Source organism: Ailuropoda melanoleuca, chromosome 16 (assembly GCF_002007445.2).
Source record: "Ailuropoda melanoleuca isolate Jingjing chromosome 16, ASM200744v2, whole genome shotgun sequence".
In the NCBI taxonomy this organism is placed as follows: Eukaryota; Metazoa; Chordata; class Mammalia; order Carnivora; family Ursidae; genus Ailuropoda; species Ailuropoda melanoleuca.
The window spans coordinates 23797152-23813542 of NC_048233.1; the positions used below are offsets into that span (position 1 = coordinate 23797152).

A 16391-nucleotide genomic window follows, 5' to 3' on the forward strand; every position below is an offset into this window, starting at 1 on the left:
GAATTTTAAAACATCAACTTTTAAAAAGGTATAGTTTTACTTTTGTTCAGAGTTTCCAATATGGAATCACTGAACTAGTGCAAGAAGCCCAATTATAAGACAAACGTCCAACTCCTTTCTAGGAGCCTGTTTTTAAAGTACACACTAACACGTTTTTTAGTATAAATCTCATCCTGATCACAGGAAATATGTGACAATTTTCTGTGTAAATTAAATTCTATGGAAAACTAGAACTTACATTGGACTTTAGCATACACTGTATATCCATTTTGAGCGACGTAAAGCAACACAGAACAATGGGTATTGATCTAAGGGTCGGATCAAGAATTTTTGTTTAATGAAAAACATCAGATTGCTATCTGAAGTAAAAGACTATTATCACAATAGTACAGCCAAGCTTTTGGCATTATAATGGCCTTGATTGGTTCATGAGGGCTCTCTATTCATTTCTATCTAAAGGCCTTAGTATGTTTGCCTAGCCTTGCCTTTTAAGGATCTCAGAACTGGCAATAGCCTTCCATGGGGAGGTTCAAGATTGACCTGTGACATATTCGGAAATAGGCTGAGGCTTCTTTTACATACTTTTGAACAAATCTCAGATGATGAGCAATAACCAAATTTATGGCCTGTATAGCCAATAACAGAACCAGATGAAAAATAGTTTTCACAATGATCGGAACTAAAACTCCAGTCATACTTTAAATAGATATTAAAATGTAGGTTCTGGTGCCTTAGTTCTTTGTGGGGAAAAGGCCACTTATCAATTCAATATAACATTTGCTGAGAAATGTACGCATGCAAAATCAAGTGGCATGAATACTATACGTATATTGTATGTGTAAAAGCGTCACTAGCTCATGATTCATATTTGTCTTAAATAGAAAAATCACATATATTACAACACATTCTGGCTAAAATGTCACTACCGCAGCTATATGACCATCCTTAGTGAATCATCACTGGAGTCATTATTCCAGTATTTTAATTCATAAAATAATCAGTTACCAAAATAAAAATTTTCAGATGCCACATAGACAATATCATTTTGCAGTCGGGTCCTCACTAACTTTATCTTATTACCATGTAAGTATGTAGGCATTTGGACTAAATAACTGACCTAGAAAATCTGGCCCAGACCTAAGGTTTTTTACTTTATTATACCAAAATTATACAAATGCTAAAACATTTATTGTTCTTTGATTTACTTTGAATCTTTTTTGGTTATGAAACATATTATTATACTATGGCCTTAAAATGTAGCTCAAAATATTTAAAATGCTACTTTTTCCCGTTGCTCTGATTTAGACAATTATTTTTCTAAGCTCAATAAAATGCTCAAAAATCTTACATAGTTTTCAAATGGTAATTTTCCCCCTTTGTTCTTGTGATTTATTTATGACATTTCATGAATGCTGCCCAATCAACTTCAGTTTATGCGGTTGAAGAGGCCATAGTGGGAGGTAGTGTACTGACTGGGGGATGCAGTAGGTCTGTCCCCTTGTGCTGGCTCCAGGTGGCCGTTTGTTTGGTCTTAGGGGGATATATGATATCTCTGGGCTTCATGTTATAAAGTGCAGGGGGCTGGACAAACTGACCTCTGAGGTTCCTTTGGCTCCACATTCTAGGACTTGTAGTTTGGTTGCCGTAAGTCAGCAGAGGGAGCACTTTTTCTACATCTCATAAATTTTGACTATTATTTCAACACCTTTCAAAAATCAAGGCGTTTGTGAAGAATGTTATTGAAACTAAAAATTGACAATCGTTCACATATCAAATCACAAATTTGGTTATGAATCTGAGAAAAATCTACAAGTAATTGTTTCTTTTCCTTGAATTCCATGATTAAGTCCCACAAGAGAATTCTTTTATAAAGGTTAAGGAGCTAAAAATACAAGAAGGAGTAAAAATACAAGAAGTTGTTAAGCACCCCTAAGTGGCAGTGTATTTATACTGGACCCAGTAAAGGAGAAACACCAGACCATACAGAAGTCTATCAGGAGTCAAGATGAGACGTGAAAAATTCATCAATCAAAAACATTAGCAAACTGGGTCTAACATAAACAGACCACGCAAGTGACGGGTAGGTTTTTCTTTTGCACTTTTCATTGAGATACATTGGAAACAAGTAGGTAGACACAGCCAGAGCTTGGAGGCTTGTAAGAAATTGGAAACGTGTGATATCAAGCCAATGACAAATAAAGTATATCTGAGAACATTAATAACTTTCATCCCTAAATTCATAGATACCTTAAAACTAATTGAGCATGTCTTTTTAATTATTAGACAATCTCATTTGTATATTAAAGTTTTTATTCCTTAGTAAGAATTTTAAAATCACAAAATAGTGTGCCAATATTTAGGTAATAGAATTTATGGAGTGCTGAAAATACTAGAATATAAAGATAATTTCTAGTTTATCTTCACATACTAAAATTTTCTAAACCAGCTGGTTTCTTGCAGACGGTATTTATTTTTTTTTAATAATTTAAGACAGCGTAAGCTTGTACCAAGCATAAGCATTGTAACAAAAGTGCAACTTTTCAGCAAATCCTCCCCAAAAGATATTTTAACTCAAAATATCATTAGCACATAGTTTCTCCCTACAAAAATAGCATGTCAGACATCATTAATTGGATGTATTAACAACTATGTACATAAGAGCCACCTTGTAGGCTAAGAGTTTAACGTTGTTTAAACACAGCGTTTGAGGCAAACAGTAGCAACAGCAGCAGCAAATGCACCAAACTGACTAAAAGACCCAGATATTTTCTTCACTTATAGTCAGACTGTTGTGTCTCACCCCTTACATAACATTCAAGTGAGATTTCTCACAGTGCTACCTTGGCAACAAACTAAAAATATCTAGACAAGGTCTTGGTTTAAGCCTTATTAAAAAAGCTTTCTTTGTGATTATCTGGTATCTGGTTTGGTCTCCAGAAAATACATAGACTTGGAGATAGGAAGGCCTCACAGGGCTTCATTCCACATCTTTACAGCATTTCCAATCAAAACTAACCAGTTTAATGCTTTCCTCCACTTTCGTTATTTAACAGAATATAGGATAAATCATTTTGGATTTGTTTTCTTTTTTGTTTAAGTTCAGTGCACATTCCTTTTTTTTTACAGCAAGATTATAAAAACTTAGGATCATGGTGAATTAAATAATGACAAGGTGGAAATAGATTATATATATACATATACACACAAACACATATATATGTATATATACATATATATATGAATGCAATTAAGACACGTCAATTGATTCACGGTCACTTTCTCAATAAAGTGCTAGTAAATGTACCAAGAATGATTCTGGCCTTCCTCATCCATCTCCTTCCCTGACTTAGTTCTGACAACGGCCCAACTCCGAGTCTCTTTAAACAAGAGCAAGTTACTAAGGGATACCATTCAAACCACTTCAGAATAGGTTGCAACGTAAGTGACTGCATCCTCACTTCCTCTTTGAAAAATATATGCCTTTAAAAAAGCTGAACATTATAAAATACTGAAGAGTAAATTCAATTCTAAAAGATCCTCATTCTGTTTGTGGAAAGCCTCCTAAAGCAGGTGGGACAGCTATGCGGCAGGCAGGCAGAGAGTAACTACCCGCTGGCTTTTGGAGGTCAACTCCTCGGCCACCTTTCCCCGACCCTGGTTCAATCAGCTCACCCACAGAGCACACCCTTCTTCCTCCAGAATTAGGTTCTATATTTTAAAAGATAATGGAACATGGCCTAAAGGAAGGCAAAACTTATTTGGGCGAATTCTTTAAAGAAGAAAGTATCAATATCGCAGAGGTTCTTTTCTAGCTGGTGGGGGAAGAAAGGGATGTTAGTGTGCGGAGGGTGGGGTGGCGCGGGCTGAGCAAAACAGGAACTCCAAATGTACACAAAACACCTGTGTTGTTTTAAAAGCCTGTCGTGCATCTATTACACTTCCTCCCTTAAAAACGTTAAGGGTGTTTTATTAATATTATTATCCCGTGTGAACCCTCGTCCTGTCTAAGAAAGGGGGCGAGGATTCAGTGGGTTTCCTTTCCTGGCTGCGAGGGATCTTCCTGAGCAGAGCTCTCCGGGTTCCCGGGCTCGCGGGCGCCGGCGAAGGACAGGTGGGTGCGGCCGCGCGGGTGCGGGGGGTGCAGCGCCCCAGGGGGCGCCACCTCGTGCGGCAAGAGGGTCGCGGCGGCGGCACTGGCCTTCTCGGGAGGGGGCGACAACACCGAGGACAGGCAGGGGAAGGCGGCAGCGGCGGCTGCTGCAGCGGCGGCGGCGGCGGCGGCCGCTGGCGCGGGGATGCCGGGGTACAGCAGCGGGAACGGGGCGGCAGCCGCCGCCGGGTACAGGTACTTCTCCAGGAGCCTTTGCCCTTCTCGCGGTCCGGCCTCGCTTCGGCCTCGCCGCCGTAGCCGCTGTCGGTGTCCGTGTCGTTCTCGGCGGCGAGCTCGGCGCTGGGCTGAGTCCGCTGGATGACCGGCACGCAGTGGGCGAGGGTCTCAAGCTTCTGCCCGGCGCGCTCCAGGCAGGGGGCGGCCGCGGACCCTGCGGGGGCGACGGCCGAGGGCGCGCCCGTGCCTTTGCTCAGAGGGACCTGTTGAGTCAACAGCTGGGGGGTGGGCAAGAACTGGGTGGCCACGGCGTGCAAGTGGTTGATCAGCTGGACACACCGCTGCTCCCTGGGCGTCCAGCTCTCAAACCGGGAGAGGTATTGCAAGACTTCTTTGGCGCATGTTTGAAATCCCGAGTGGAACGCATCCAAATCGGACTGAATGGGCGATTTCAGAGATCGCTCCCCTAGGATGAGGAGGGGGGTGGGGGTGGGGGCAGAGGAATGGAGGCAAGAAGAAAAATACCGACGGTAAAACATCTGCTTATCACGTGGGCCCTACATTGACTAAAGTGATCTCGGTTTTTCCTCTGTATTCGGGTGATATAATCCACCGGTTGCCGAGGGGGGGTGGTGGGCGGGGGTGGGGAGCAGGGGGGCGCTCTACTCCCAGCTGAAAAACCAAGGTGGAGAGCGCAACCGCCACTTTAAATAAAAATCTGATTCCTCTGAGTTCTGCTGAAAGCCTCTAGGATGCTTCGGGAAATGGGCACTTTCCAATGAAGGGAAAGTATAAGCAATTTAACAAATGAGAGTGAGCCCGTAGACCCAAGGAAGGAGGTGGGGGTGGGGGCAGAGTCCTAAACACTGCCCCTCTGTGGGCTGCCGGGCTTCATCAGGGTGGGTTGGCCTCCCTGAACTGACTTACCATTCTGTAAAGCAATTATCTTCTGATGCTGCTGCTCGGTTAAGGCTGTTAAAGCTTTTAAGTGTTTCAAAGTTAATTCCAAGACTACCGCTTTCTCCAGATGCCCCAGAGTCTGCAGTGGTGCAAAAGAGAAGGGGGCACTTGGTTATTTAAAAACACACATTTGGCTTGACTGGCTCTCCAATCAGCACAGCAACTTAAACACTTTGAAAGAAGTACTATTCCTATACTTCTTCAGCTTTCCAGAAGACGGGTTATACACGATTTCCTGCCTTCAGCTGTGAGCACCTACTCTTGAGTTTGTGGGAAACTCTACACTACAGCACAAGTTGTAAGGCATATGATATTTACATTTATTCTTATATCTCTGGGAGTAGTACCAAGCTATTAACACGCCCTTGGAGAGCAGCAAAGAATGAAAATGTGCATCTTACTGTCAACTTCAGATGTTCAGGCAGTAAATCTTTCAGCTGAGCAATGCATTCATTAATTCGATCTCTTCTTTTCTTTTCTATTAATCTGTGCGGTAATTTGTAGGTATCCTTAATATACGACAATCATGGAAGAAAGAAAACAATAAGCTACACATTTATTGGATAAAACAATAACCCCCCCCACAGAAACCCCCCATATTATGTGATAAACTATCCCCAAGAAACCTTTTCCTCTGGACTGTTCTGAAATGCAATTTGAATTCAGGTGTGATGTTTAATCTCCCCCTGAGAGTATCCAGCAAACCACTTAAAATTCACAGTTGGGGAAGCTCAAGGGCTGGAATATATTTGCGGGCAGAGCTTCGCTGTGAAATCAATGGCCCTAATTAACTATCCTAGCAGGTTATGAGGAACATCGGAAACTTACACTTACCTTGCTATCGTCTCGCTTCATGCTCCTTTTGGGCTTACACATATACAAAGAGGAATAGTCCAGTCTGCAAAACAGAAATCAGCATCAGGCACCCATTCGGGGAGGGGCACTGCCCTTGCCTGCTCCATACCACTTTCTGGAGAAGAAAAAAAAAAATCAAACTGAAGCCTAGACAGATATTCGCAAGAGTGCGTGCACCTTACCCTATAAAATCTCTATGTTCCAGTAACTGTCTCTCTTGCAAATGAGGAATTCCTTCGTCCATGTTCAACCGCTGTCCGTTTCCTCTGTTTCGATTTTTGGGGTTCTGTTCTATAATCTGTGGGACGATAGCTTTGGGAGATCTTGGGGGATCTGTGCGTCTCCAGTCTCTCTCTCTCTCCCTTCTTCAGTGCAGTGTTGAAAGTGTGAAGCAGTTGGTTCCCCCCCTCCCACCGCGCTCGCTCTCTCGCACACACGCACACACACGCACGCACACTCGCGCCGGCCCCAATGCGCTGGTAGTTTGCTCTCACTCCGGGCAGTGTTTGGCCACAGGGCACGCGCGTCGCCGGCCAGACCAGCACCCAGCTCACGTGCGGAACGTACCATCCGCGGTCCAGCCCGGAGGGGGGCGGGGGAGGAGGGGCCGGGCCAGGAGGGGGTGTCGGGAGCGGGCTGCGAGGGAAGGCGAAAGGCAGGAGGGGGCGGGGACACCTGATCAGGGCCACCGGAAAGGAAAAACAACTTCGGCCAAGCTATTCATCTTCCCAAAGGCGTTGCAGTCCGCTGGGGGAGGGGGGGAGGAGGCGCCGGGGGTGTGGGGCAGCCAGGGCTTCCTCGGTTCGGAAATGCTACTCCCTCAGTTCGTCCGTCATTACGGTGCGGGAACGTGAACGTGGCTTTTTGCTTCGCCACCGACTCCACTGGTGGTTTGGACCAGAGAAAGGAAAGAGAAAATTCACGGTGGGTAAACTTCAGTCCCGAAGGAAAATTTGGAGACTTGTTTGCTCAACGCTCAGTGGCCTGGGGGGACCCCTTGGCCCTGGCTGGAGGTTGCCCCCTAATGGGGCTACTTGAAATCCTCTCCCTGAAGGATCTAAAATAAATTAAAATGTAGTCACTGGGTCAGAATGTCGCAATCCAAGTGTCTTTCGGCGACACGGTGTCCCTGGGCCACCCAAACTTCCCGCAGCAGCCGGAATTGCGGTGCCACTAATCACAGAAGCAGATGACGACGTTTGGGGCCTCTGGTGCTCCCAGAGGAACGCGGCGGGAGGGAGGGGGGAGGAGGCGGTGGCACAAGAGGGGCTACCGCGGAAAAGCAATGCACCATTATCACTCGCCAGCTAAACTCCGTCGCCCCTCTTCGCCTCGGGTGGTGCTGCGTGGTTCTCCCCCCCACACACACACCCAACACCTCCCCCCCTTGTGTGATAAGAGACGACGGGAGTGTGCAGAGCCCACGTTTACTACCGCTGGCACCTCCAAAGCCTCCCTCCTTAATCCTGTCTCAAACGGGTACCAGCACAGGGCCAGCAACGTGATCCGACCTGCCGCTGCTGCCACATCACTGCGCGGGGAACCCGTGCGCGCGCGCGCTCGCCCTGTAGCAGCGGCGCCCGGCGCGGGGAAGCACAAGCCAGCACGAGCCGGGTTACCTTGCCCCAGAGCCATCCCGGGAGCATGACTCACTGCTAGCGAGAGTTACCAAGAGGTGCCCAGAGATGCGCACTGCCCACGCCGCCTGGCGCAGCGGGCGACCAGGGGCCTTGGGAGGCCGGGGGCAAGCTTGTCCTGCGGGACTCCCAGGGCTCCCGCCCCGCTGCTGCCGCTACTCGGCTCTGCCGGGGGTGGAAAGGAGAGAATATATGTTGATTTCTCTTATATAAGTAGATAGATGTAAAAATCAAAGGTCTTTCCTTCCTGCAGCAAGAGAAAGGTTCACGTTCTCCTGGGTTATCCCCGAAACCTTCATTATTGCCACCGGCGCGTGAACCGAGGGGAGAAGTACGCCGAATGAGCACGCACAGGGGCGCAGCAGGGACTGGGGCCGTCGCTGCCTGTCCCCCGGCCCGCCTCGCAGAGCGCGGGTTCCGGGGACGGATCTGGGTCGCGGGAAGCGGCGGCTGGGAGGCGGTCACGTGTCTGCGGGAGTCGCGTCTCCTCCCAGCCTCCAGGAGCCGCCCGGGCCGCGGCCGCGGCGCGCGCTGCTGCAGTCTCCCGAGTCCCGGGCGGAGACGCGCCGCGTCTGGCTTCGTGACTCCCGCGGCGGCGGCCCAAGCTCACCCCGGCAAGAGGAGACGCTCGCGGTCCGTCCACTTCGTCTCAGGAGAGGGCCCTTAAAGGTCTCTCGACTTCCTCAGATACGAGACGTAGTTTGCACCAAATAGGCAGTTTGATAAGGATAAGACTCAGAAGTACTTAAATACTGACTTTATTTTAAACCTCGATCCAGCCTCTCTCGTTTCCAAGTCATTGGATGCTTAATTCTCTTTAGTGGGGAGGGCAATTTGATGCCCTACAAGCGTCATATGCCTGCAGTACTCTCCGCTTGTTCTAAATTGGCCCAAAAGGGAAGGAGGAGGATGCCTTTAAGGTGAAACCACCCCTCATAGGTTTGTGAATGTTCGAAGTCGGAAGAGGGTATTAAGTGTTTGTTCCACAGCTAAATGTTCCCTTGAAAAGGATAGATAGAATTTTTAGTGAAAATAAGGTCTGGATCACTTCATCTTGGCCTTGTGGTAGAGCAGACAGGACATAAGGCAGACATTTGACTACGGGCAACCTTAGGGCCTAATTCTGGGGGCGGACTCTAAAGCAGTTTAGAAGAGGAGGAAAAGGGAAAGAAGACTAGCGGACCAAGGGTGTGTTAATTTTGGATGTACACTTCTCATCATTGGAAGACAAAGAGGCCTGTTGCTGCAAATGAACCCTTTTGTGTTATCACTTTTATCTGCTCATCCTGTCCTAAGCTTCCGTACTATGCCCGACATTTTTGTTTTCTCTTGCACTCCTTTCTCTTTCCGACGCCTAGCCCAAACTGCAGAGGGAGTCATTTCTAATTTTTGGTTTCCTTTGTGATTCTCAGTCTTCCTTTTCTTCTGTCTTTCCTTTCCATGCCCACCTTTTTACTCATTTCTCTTTTTCTTTTCTTTTCCCTTATGTTTTCCTCTTCCTACCTTCCCCCCCCCCCCCGTGAAAGCTCTGCTTGTGTTCTTCCTTTGCCGTTTTTTCTTTGATCTTTTCTTTGCGTTCTATCTTTTTTCTTTCATCATCCACCTGGATACCTCTTCTTGCTCATCCGCTTCCTTTAAAACCTGAGTCCTACTCCTTTCTCAAACTCTTGCCTTCTGGAATATCGGGCATCGTTCAAAGCCTTCTAATGTCCATTTGCTGCAAGGAGGGTATGACACTAGCCAACAACTATATAGCATTTACAATTAGAAAACCACTCTAGGGACTTTTTATGTATGAACTCATTAATCTTTTCCGCAACCTTATAAGGTAGATCCTGTTATTGCCCCCATTCTGCAGATGACAAAATAGATTTGTAGGGAGAGAGAAATAATGTGCCTGTGCTCCCAGAGCCAGGATTTAAGCAGACAGTGGGCTCCAGCGTCTGTGCTCTTAACTATTATTACCCCTTGGTGGGGTAATAGGGCCAAGGTCTAAATGTTAACTAGCTGTGTTTTAAAAACACAGGTGTTTTAAGCAATTTACCAGTGTCAGCGCGCACTTTTGTTGTTGTGTGTGGGGGGGTGCATTGTTGGAAGAGAGGTGGGAAAGGCAGAGATGTTAGCATTGGAATAGATGGCAGAGAAAGAAATGTATGAGAGAAAGAAGGGTGGCAGTCTTTTGTCAGTGAGGGATTCCATTGGCATCTAACTCCAAATTTATTGGTTTAAACCCAAATCTCTTAATTAATTGTTATAATTTCATACAGATGGACACATGGAACTACAGTGTAGAAAAGGCTAACGTTGACCAGCTGTTCACCATTTCCACGGAGCAAACCAAGCCGAACTCTAATGTGAAGACTTCAGGTTAGTAATAGCAAAAGTTCACCTGTGGTGAGGTTAGAAAGGAAAAAAAAATCCCCTAACAAAGGAACAGAAGACTAGAATGCCCTCTCTGGGTCTGTTTAAAAATAGGTTGAGTCTTATCTTTTTAGGAAGGTTTAATGCTGTCCTGCTGAAAGCCAAGGAGATACAACATGAGCTTGAAACCCCTTTGAGCCTATAATTAGAGAATGTTGTGATGGCTTGCTTTCAATTAAAGATACCCATCTTTGTCCTTTTAATAGGTGAGGGGGAAGCTGCTTCCATTGCTTTTCTTTGGTTAAGTAGGGAAATCACTACCTATAGAGACGCTAATGAAAGGGAACACTTATCCCAGTTCCCACCCCCTTCCCCCACCCCCACGTAAGTATTCTGAGCGCTATGCTCATTATATTCACCTGTGACTTTGGAAGGTCTTATCATGTTTGCTTGCAAAGTCTTGGATTTCCAGCAGAAACTGAACTCTCCTGAGAGGATTAAAGTTTCCACAGAGAATAGAGGTTTTCTGCCTCTAGGGTTCTGCAAGCCCTGCCACTCTCTGGGGAGGTGACTAGGGTGTTTGGGGACTCCCAGTCTGACTCAAACTAAGCGTGCGTCTCGAATAGCCTTAAAGACCCCAGATCTGCCCGACGGTGTGAGTCTTCTTGCCCATACTGCTGTGAAAATACCCCGTTAGGGGGGCATATGTCTTTCTTAATCACCTCTGTTTTGGGTGCTGGACAGAAAATTTACAGTCAACTCGACATCGTTTTACATCAAAAAGGGAAATGCATGCCACGAAGCAGAGTTCATAAAAATCTGAAGTAAAAAGTTTACCGTTAATGCTAAAATGAAGGCGGGGGGGGTGGTGGTGGTGCAGGGCAGAGTGGGATGATAGATTAGGGGTAAGTGAAAGCTTCCCCTGGAATCCTCTCTCTGGGCACACTGCTCTCAGCGGAGAAAAGTTAGTGTTGTCATGCACAACACAGAAAGAAGGCCACCTCATAAAAGGATCTTAGAAGGGAGGGAAGCCTCGTGCTACTTACTAGAAGCCAAATACAACTTTTAAATATTGATGATGCTATTTTGTGAAGGCACCAGATTTAAAATCCCAGAATAGAAGGTTGGGTTTTGCAGTTTCATACTCAGCAAATTAGCAGGAACAGCACAAGTGTCTCTGTTTAATTTGTAAAAGAACGTTAAGTCTTTCTGTAGACTACCAACTAATGTGTTTGTGGTTGTAAACATACACATGAATCACGTTTTGTATTTGTGTTAGCACTGCTCAAGAAGTTTATACACTTACTCGTCTTTACATAGCACCAAGGAGCAGGTAATATGAAGTAGAAATCTTTGTGTTTTTGTATTTGTGTGATTATCACAAACACTCGTGCAGGTTGTCCTGAATTTAAGATATGCTTCAAATTCCTAGAGTGATCACATAAGAAAGACAGCTCGGAGGGAGACAACTCTAAGGGAGGGTCTCCTTGGCTCTCCTCTCCTTAAGTGTCTGCCTGGTCTCTCTGGGTGCCCATGTGCTTAAAATTCTGATTGAACCCGGAAAAGTAGAGTGAGGAACACGTGACAAGCCCATAAGGATTTCCACAAAGTGATCCCTATCTTTCTCTGGATTTTTCTGGACTAGCTGGATAGTGGAATCCAGAGAAGCTGCACGAAGATGGGGTCTTTAGACTCCTTTTCCCCCCTTGTTACTGCTGATGAAAATCTGTAGCAAGTTTTCAAAGAGATACATGTTTATGCATCGTGAAACACAACTAGGAATAAGTACTAGACAGCCATTTATCTCACCTGCCCGTTATAGGCATGGCCCTTGAATACTGATTACAGATGGTGTCTGCCCAGTGCAGAGAGCCATCTGCTAACAGAGTCCGGTACTTTTTAAAAGCATCAAAAAGACGAGCTAAGGAGGATTTAATCTACACTTAGAACTATTGGTAAAATTTATTCGACAGTTAACTTAAAGCAAGAATTCATATCTAATCATCCAAAAAAGTAATATGGTTCTGATATTAACTTATAATCCTCATTGATAAGGAAACTGATGGAAATCTAGGCTAGGTGTTATCAGTTGAGGGCTGCATTTGTGCTTTTCTTATCATTTCCACCCAGTAACTTTTCTTGTAATTTTCACCCAATAACTTCTGCTTATATCTGTGTCCCATCCTATTACAGGAGTGCTACAAGTACAGTTTTCTAGTTGGGGCTCTTCAATAAGGTAGGGGTTCTTTTAGTACAAAGGGAGCAGAGAATGAATATTGGGTTGGCACCAGCATCTCTGTGGTGGTCTGATGAAAGGGAATGCCTTGTCCGGGTCCTCTTCTTTTTTTCGTCAGCGGGCCTTTTTTCTCTTCTATGCCATATGGGTTGGCAGTGTCCCTTTATTGTGTGAGGGTATTTAATACCAATTTCAGAAAATTTTCAGTCTTTCCATCTGCAATTGCCCAAACTTAAGTAGGTCCTTAAGCACATGCTTTTTAACATCTGTATTCTTAAGTGCTAATAATTACAGAAATCTGCTTCGGGAGGGAATTTAACAGGGTTTGCTCTTCTTCCCGTAGAAGGCAAACTGCAGCTGCATGTTTTCTGGGAAATGATGGTCTTCCTTTTTGTGTAGCGGCATCTGTCCTCTGATTGTTCTGTCTCCGTAGCTCTGCCTTCTGCCCCCAGCATTTGGGTTGAAGACAGCACCCCCCCTCCCCGTGGTGTCCACCGGCACGTCGCTAGGACTCTGCTCTTCCCTACTTCAAGCCACCCTGGAGGAGCCCACAAGGGCCTTAGGGTCCGAAGATTAGAAGAGCTTTGTGACTGACTTGGGTTCTTGAGTAGATGAGGGAGGAGAGGAGACGGAAGTGAGGGCCCAGTCTCTGAGGCTGGAGTGGAGAACCGAACCCTGTCAGAGAAGTCATCTCTGGGGTACGCTAGTGTGCCCAGGTATTCAGGCAGTTGTCCCGCAAACCTTATTTAGTTCTCTCAACTCTTGGATCTAGGCGCCTTAACTCCACTTTGGAGATGGAAAAACTCAAGTTTAGAGACTTTAGGTAACTTGTCATTGCCATGTGGTAAATAGTGAAGTCAAGCAACAGGGAACTGAGGCCTGAGATGTGCTGCTGGGCGTTGTTACCAGCCGGGGCCTAGGATTCTAACAGCCATCTTCTCCTCTCAACCCTGGAGGGGACCCCCCCCACCCCAGCCTTCTACCTTCCTTGGTAAAGCCCCTCCAGGTCATGGGAGCCATCACTAGAGGCCAGTTAGAGTTGTTGAGAGATGAGGAAGATGGTGGGATGATGCATTGCTGAGCCTGTGCTGTGGTGTCCTGACGTGTGAGTTGGAATTCTGGGATGCGAATTGTGGATGCGAATTGTGCTGATAGAGGCTGTGCACCGGGATGGGCATTAGGGATTCAATGCTGAACCTTGTCTTCAGTGACATTACGATCTAATAGATCATAATTTGTCAAAGAGGAGCAATCACTAAGAAAGCCGGGTCGTTATCCTAAAGCCAATGCATGTTTCAAAGGCAGTACTCAGAAGCCACCTCTTTGGTGCATGTGAGATACACTTACAGCAATGCTTCCCTAGTAAGGGACCTTAGAAATCATTCCAGAAAGTATAGTCAGTGACCTCAGCCTATGGGTAAGCCTTGTTCTGTAATCAAAACATTCTTGGATGGAGAGAAGGGCAAGGAAAATGCTGTCTGCCCTGCTCCCCTAAGCTGCCTAGACCATCATTACCCGCCCCCAGTCTGGCCTGCTTCCCTGGTACTAGTGGGAATGCCCCTTCAAGAGTGTCCCCTTCAGGCATATACAACACCGTACATGCTCTTGACTTGCTGTCTGGGATTCTGTCAGCTTCTATGACACATATTGTGTGACACGTATTGTGACCTTCTCTCCGTGTGGCTTAGTGTCTAAACTTTCTCTCTTTGGAAATTGAATCTAAACTTCGCCCCGCGGATTAACATTTGGTTTTCCTCCTTGGTGTTCCACACCCTCTGGGGTTTCTGGTAAGAAGCCCCTGCCCCATCCCAGCCCCTCCGCCCTCACTCTGACCCCAGTTATTTGGTCCTTGCGCCAGGTCGAAACTTGGACGCAGCTTGGCTTAACTAATTTCGTCTGCTCCAGAGCAGACTAGAGCAGTTCTGAAAAAGATGGTAGCTCATTACAGTGGCTCATAACCTCCAGATTTTCACATCCTGCAAAAGGGCACACCTTCTTCACTGTCACGCTGTCAGTTTCCTTAGTTCATTTCTTGGCCTCGGCTCTTCAATCTGGAAAGGGGCCAGGCTGGGCTGGCAGTTTGGGGCAGCCTGATATCCGCATCCCTTTCAGCTATATGGACCAGATGGCAAATTCAGCAGCACTGCCTGACCTTAAAGCCGAAAACGTAGTGGTCATTTTTGATCCCTTCATCTCCCTCACTGCCCCATTTAATTAATAACGATGTCCTATAGATTCCACTTCTTAAACATACATCGAGGCCGTCCCCCCCCACCCCGTCCTCAGTGCCTACCCTCTAGACCAAGGCCCCCCCCCCAATCTCACACCCAAATACTATGAGAACTTAACTGCCTAGCACTTGGGGTTTAGTAAGGAAAACAGAAACCGCGTTAGCTATCTCAGGTAGGAGGGACTTAACGGGGGGATTAGAAGCAGGCATAACCTTTGGATACATAAGCGGGGGTAATCAAGACTGCAAAAAACTGCTACTGACCTCCAAGAAATGTTGGCAGTCAGAAGGGTCTGGGAAAGCTGGATGCCATTGAGCTCAGCTGTCTGCCTTGCTGAAGAGGCTGACTTGCAGGAGCTTGCCTGGAAGCCTCTGGAAACCTCACATCCGCACACAGCTGCCACGGAAGGAATATGGTGTGTCTTTTCCACTTTCCATATCTGGCATGGGGGCCTGTGATTGGCACAGTCTAAGGAGGAACCCTGTGGGCAAGGGCGAGGGGAAAATGTCACTCCCAAGTTCCTCACCTGGGACAAGAGCCAGGTGTAGAAGGCAGTGGAGCATCTCACACTGGCACCCATTGTGTATGCCCACCTCCCCCCTCCACCACACCTGATTCCCTCTTAGCTTAGGAATGGAGCCATCTTTCTGTCCATGTCATTCCCTTGACCAAAACCCTTTGTTTCCCATACCCATGAAGCTTCAGCGGCCTAAGAGGCACTGTATAAGACTCGGCCCCCGCCTGCATCTTCAGTCTCAACTCTCATGTCTCTTTCTCTCTTTCTATATTCCAACATATCAGCCGTCTTTCAATTTTTCTCTTTTCAGTATACTCTACTCTTTCAGGCCCTGCCCTCATGCTGTTCCAGCTGATTGGAATGCTTTCCTCCCCACTTCTCCAGCCCCATTCAACTCTCTTTAACCTGCCAATCCTTCCAATGCCATCAGAAGCATCGTTTTCTCCAGGAAGCTTCCTCTGAGTTCCTAGAGCAGATTTGTCTCCTTCTGGAAGCTCCTTTGTACATTATCCTTCTCGTTCATAACATTTATATTGTTGGAAAGACTCCTAAGACTTTTCAGTGTCTGTATTCCCCACGAGTCTGTGAGCCCCTCAGGGAGAGGCCCCTCAGTCGTTGACTGCTGTGTCTCCAGTGCCCAGGACAGCGGGAAGCACAGAGCAGACGCTCAGCTGTTTTTTTTTTTTTTTAATGTTTTTTTATTATATTATGTTAGTCACCATACAGTACATCCCCGGTTTCCGATGTAAAGTTCGATGATTCATTAGTTGCGTATAACACCCAATGCACCATGCAATACGTGCCCTCCTTACTACCCATCACCAGCCTAGCCCATTCCCCCACCCCCCTTCCCTCTGAAGCCCTCAGTTTGTTTCTCAGAGTCCATTGTCTCTCATGTTTCATTTCCCCTTCTGATTACCCCCCTTTCTTTATCCCTTTCTTCCCCTACCGATCTTCCTAGTTTTTATGTTCCATAGATGAGAGAAATCATACGATAATTGTCTTTCTCTGCTTGACTTATTTCACTTAGCATTATCTCCTCCAGTGCCGTCCATGTTGCAGCAAATGTTGAGAATTCGTTCTTTCTGATAGCTGAGTAATATTCCATTGTATATATGGACCACAACTTCTTAATCCAGTCATCTTCAGCTGTTTCTTGAATGACTCTTGCAGGGGCGCCACCAAATCATCTATGAGCTGAAGGCTTGTTCCAGGAAAAGGCTTGCATGACAAGTCGTAACCCAGCCAGAGCATTTGGGGAGTCCTC

The 16391-nt window shown here is 46.4% G+C and overlaps 2 protein-coding genes across 4 annotated transcripts in view; one reads left to right on the top strand and one right to left on the bottom strand.

The window, feature by feature from the left end:
- Positions 1–281: 281 nt before the first annotated feature.
- BHLHE41 (basic helix-loop-helix family member e41) lies at positions 282–6710 on the bottom strand. The gene is made up of 5 exons (XM_034645195.1): positions 6325–6710; positions 6122–6185; positions 5689–5796; positions 5255–5366; positions 282–4793 (listed from the first exon to the last, which is right to left on the bottom strand). The coding sequence occupies exons 1-5, from the start codon at positions 6384–6386 to the stop codon at positions 3979–3981; spliced, it is 1161 nt and encodes a 386-aa protein (XP_034501086.1). The 5' UTR covers positions 6387–6710; the 3' UTR covers positions 282–3978.
- The window catches only part of SSPN (sarcospan), a 109343-nt gene continuing 96928 nt past the window's right edge, over positions 3977–16391 (top strand). The window contains exons 1-2 of one of the 3 annotated variants that reach the window (XM_034645197.1): positions 3977–4111; positions 10047–10146. The gene's annotated coding sequence lies outside the window, so the exon portion shown is untranslated. Of the gene's footprint in view, positions 4112–6896; positions 7067–10046; positions 10147–16391 lie in introns of those variants that run through there. The other 2 variants (XM_034645198.1, XM_034645199.1) reach the window with 2 other exon arrangements.

Coding starts and splice junctions, on each gene's coding strand:
- BHLHE41 (XM_034645195.1), bottom strand. CDS start 6,386: ATGGACGAAGGAATTCCTCATTTGCAAGAGAGACAGTTACTGGAACAT. Junction 5,367..5,688: donor CTGAACATCTGAAGTTGACA/GTAAGATGCACA, acceptor GCACCACTGCAG/ACTCTGGGGCATCTGGAGAA. Junction 4,794..5,254: donor GATAATTGCTTTACAGAATG/GTAAGTCAGTTC, acceptor TCCTCATCCTAG/GGGAGCGATCTCTGAAATCG.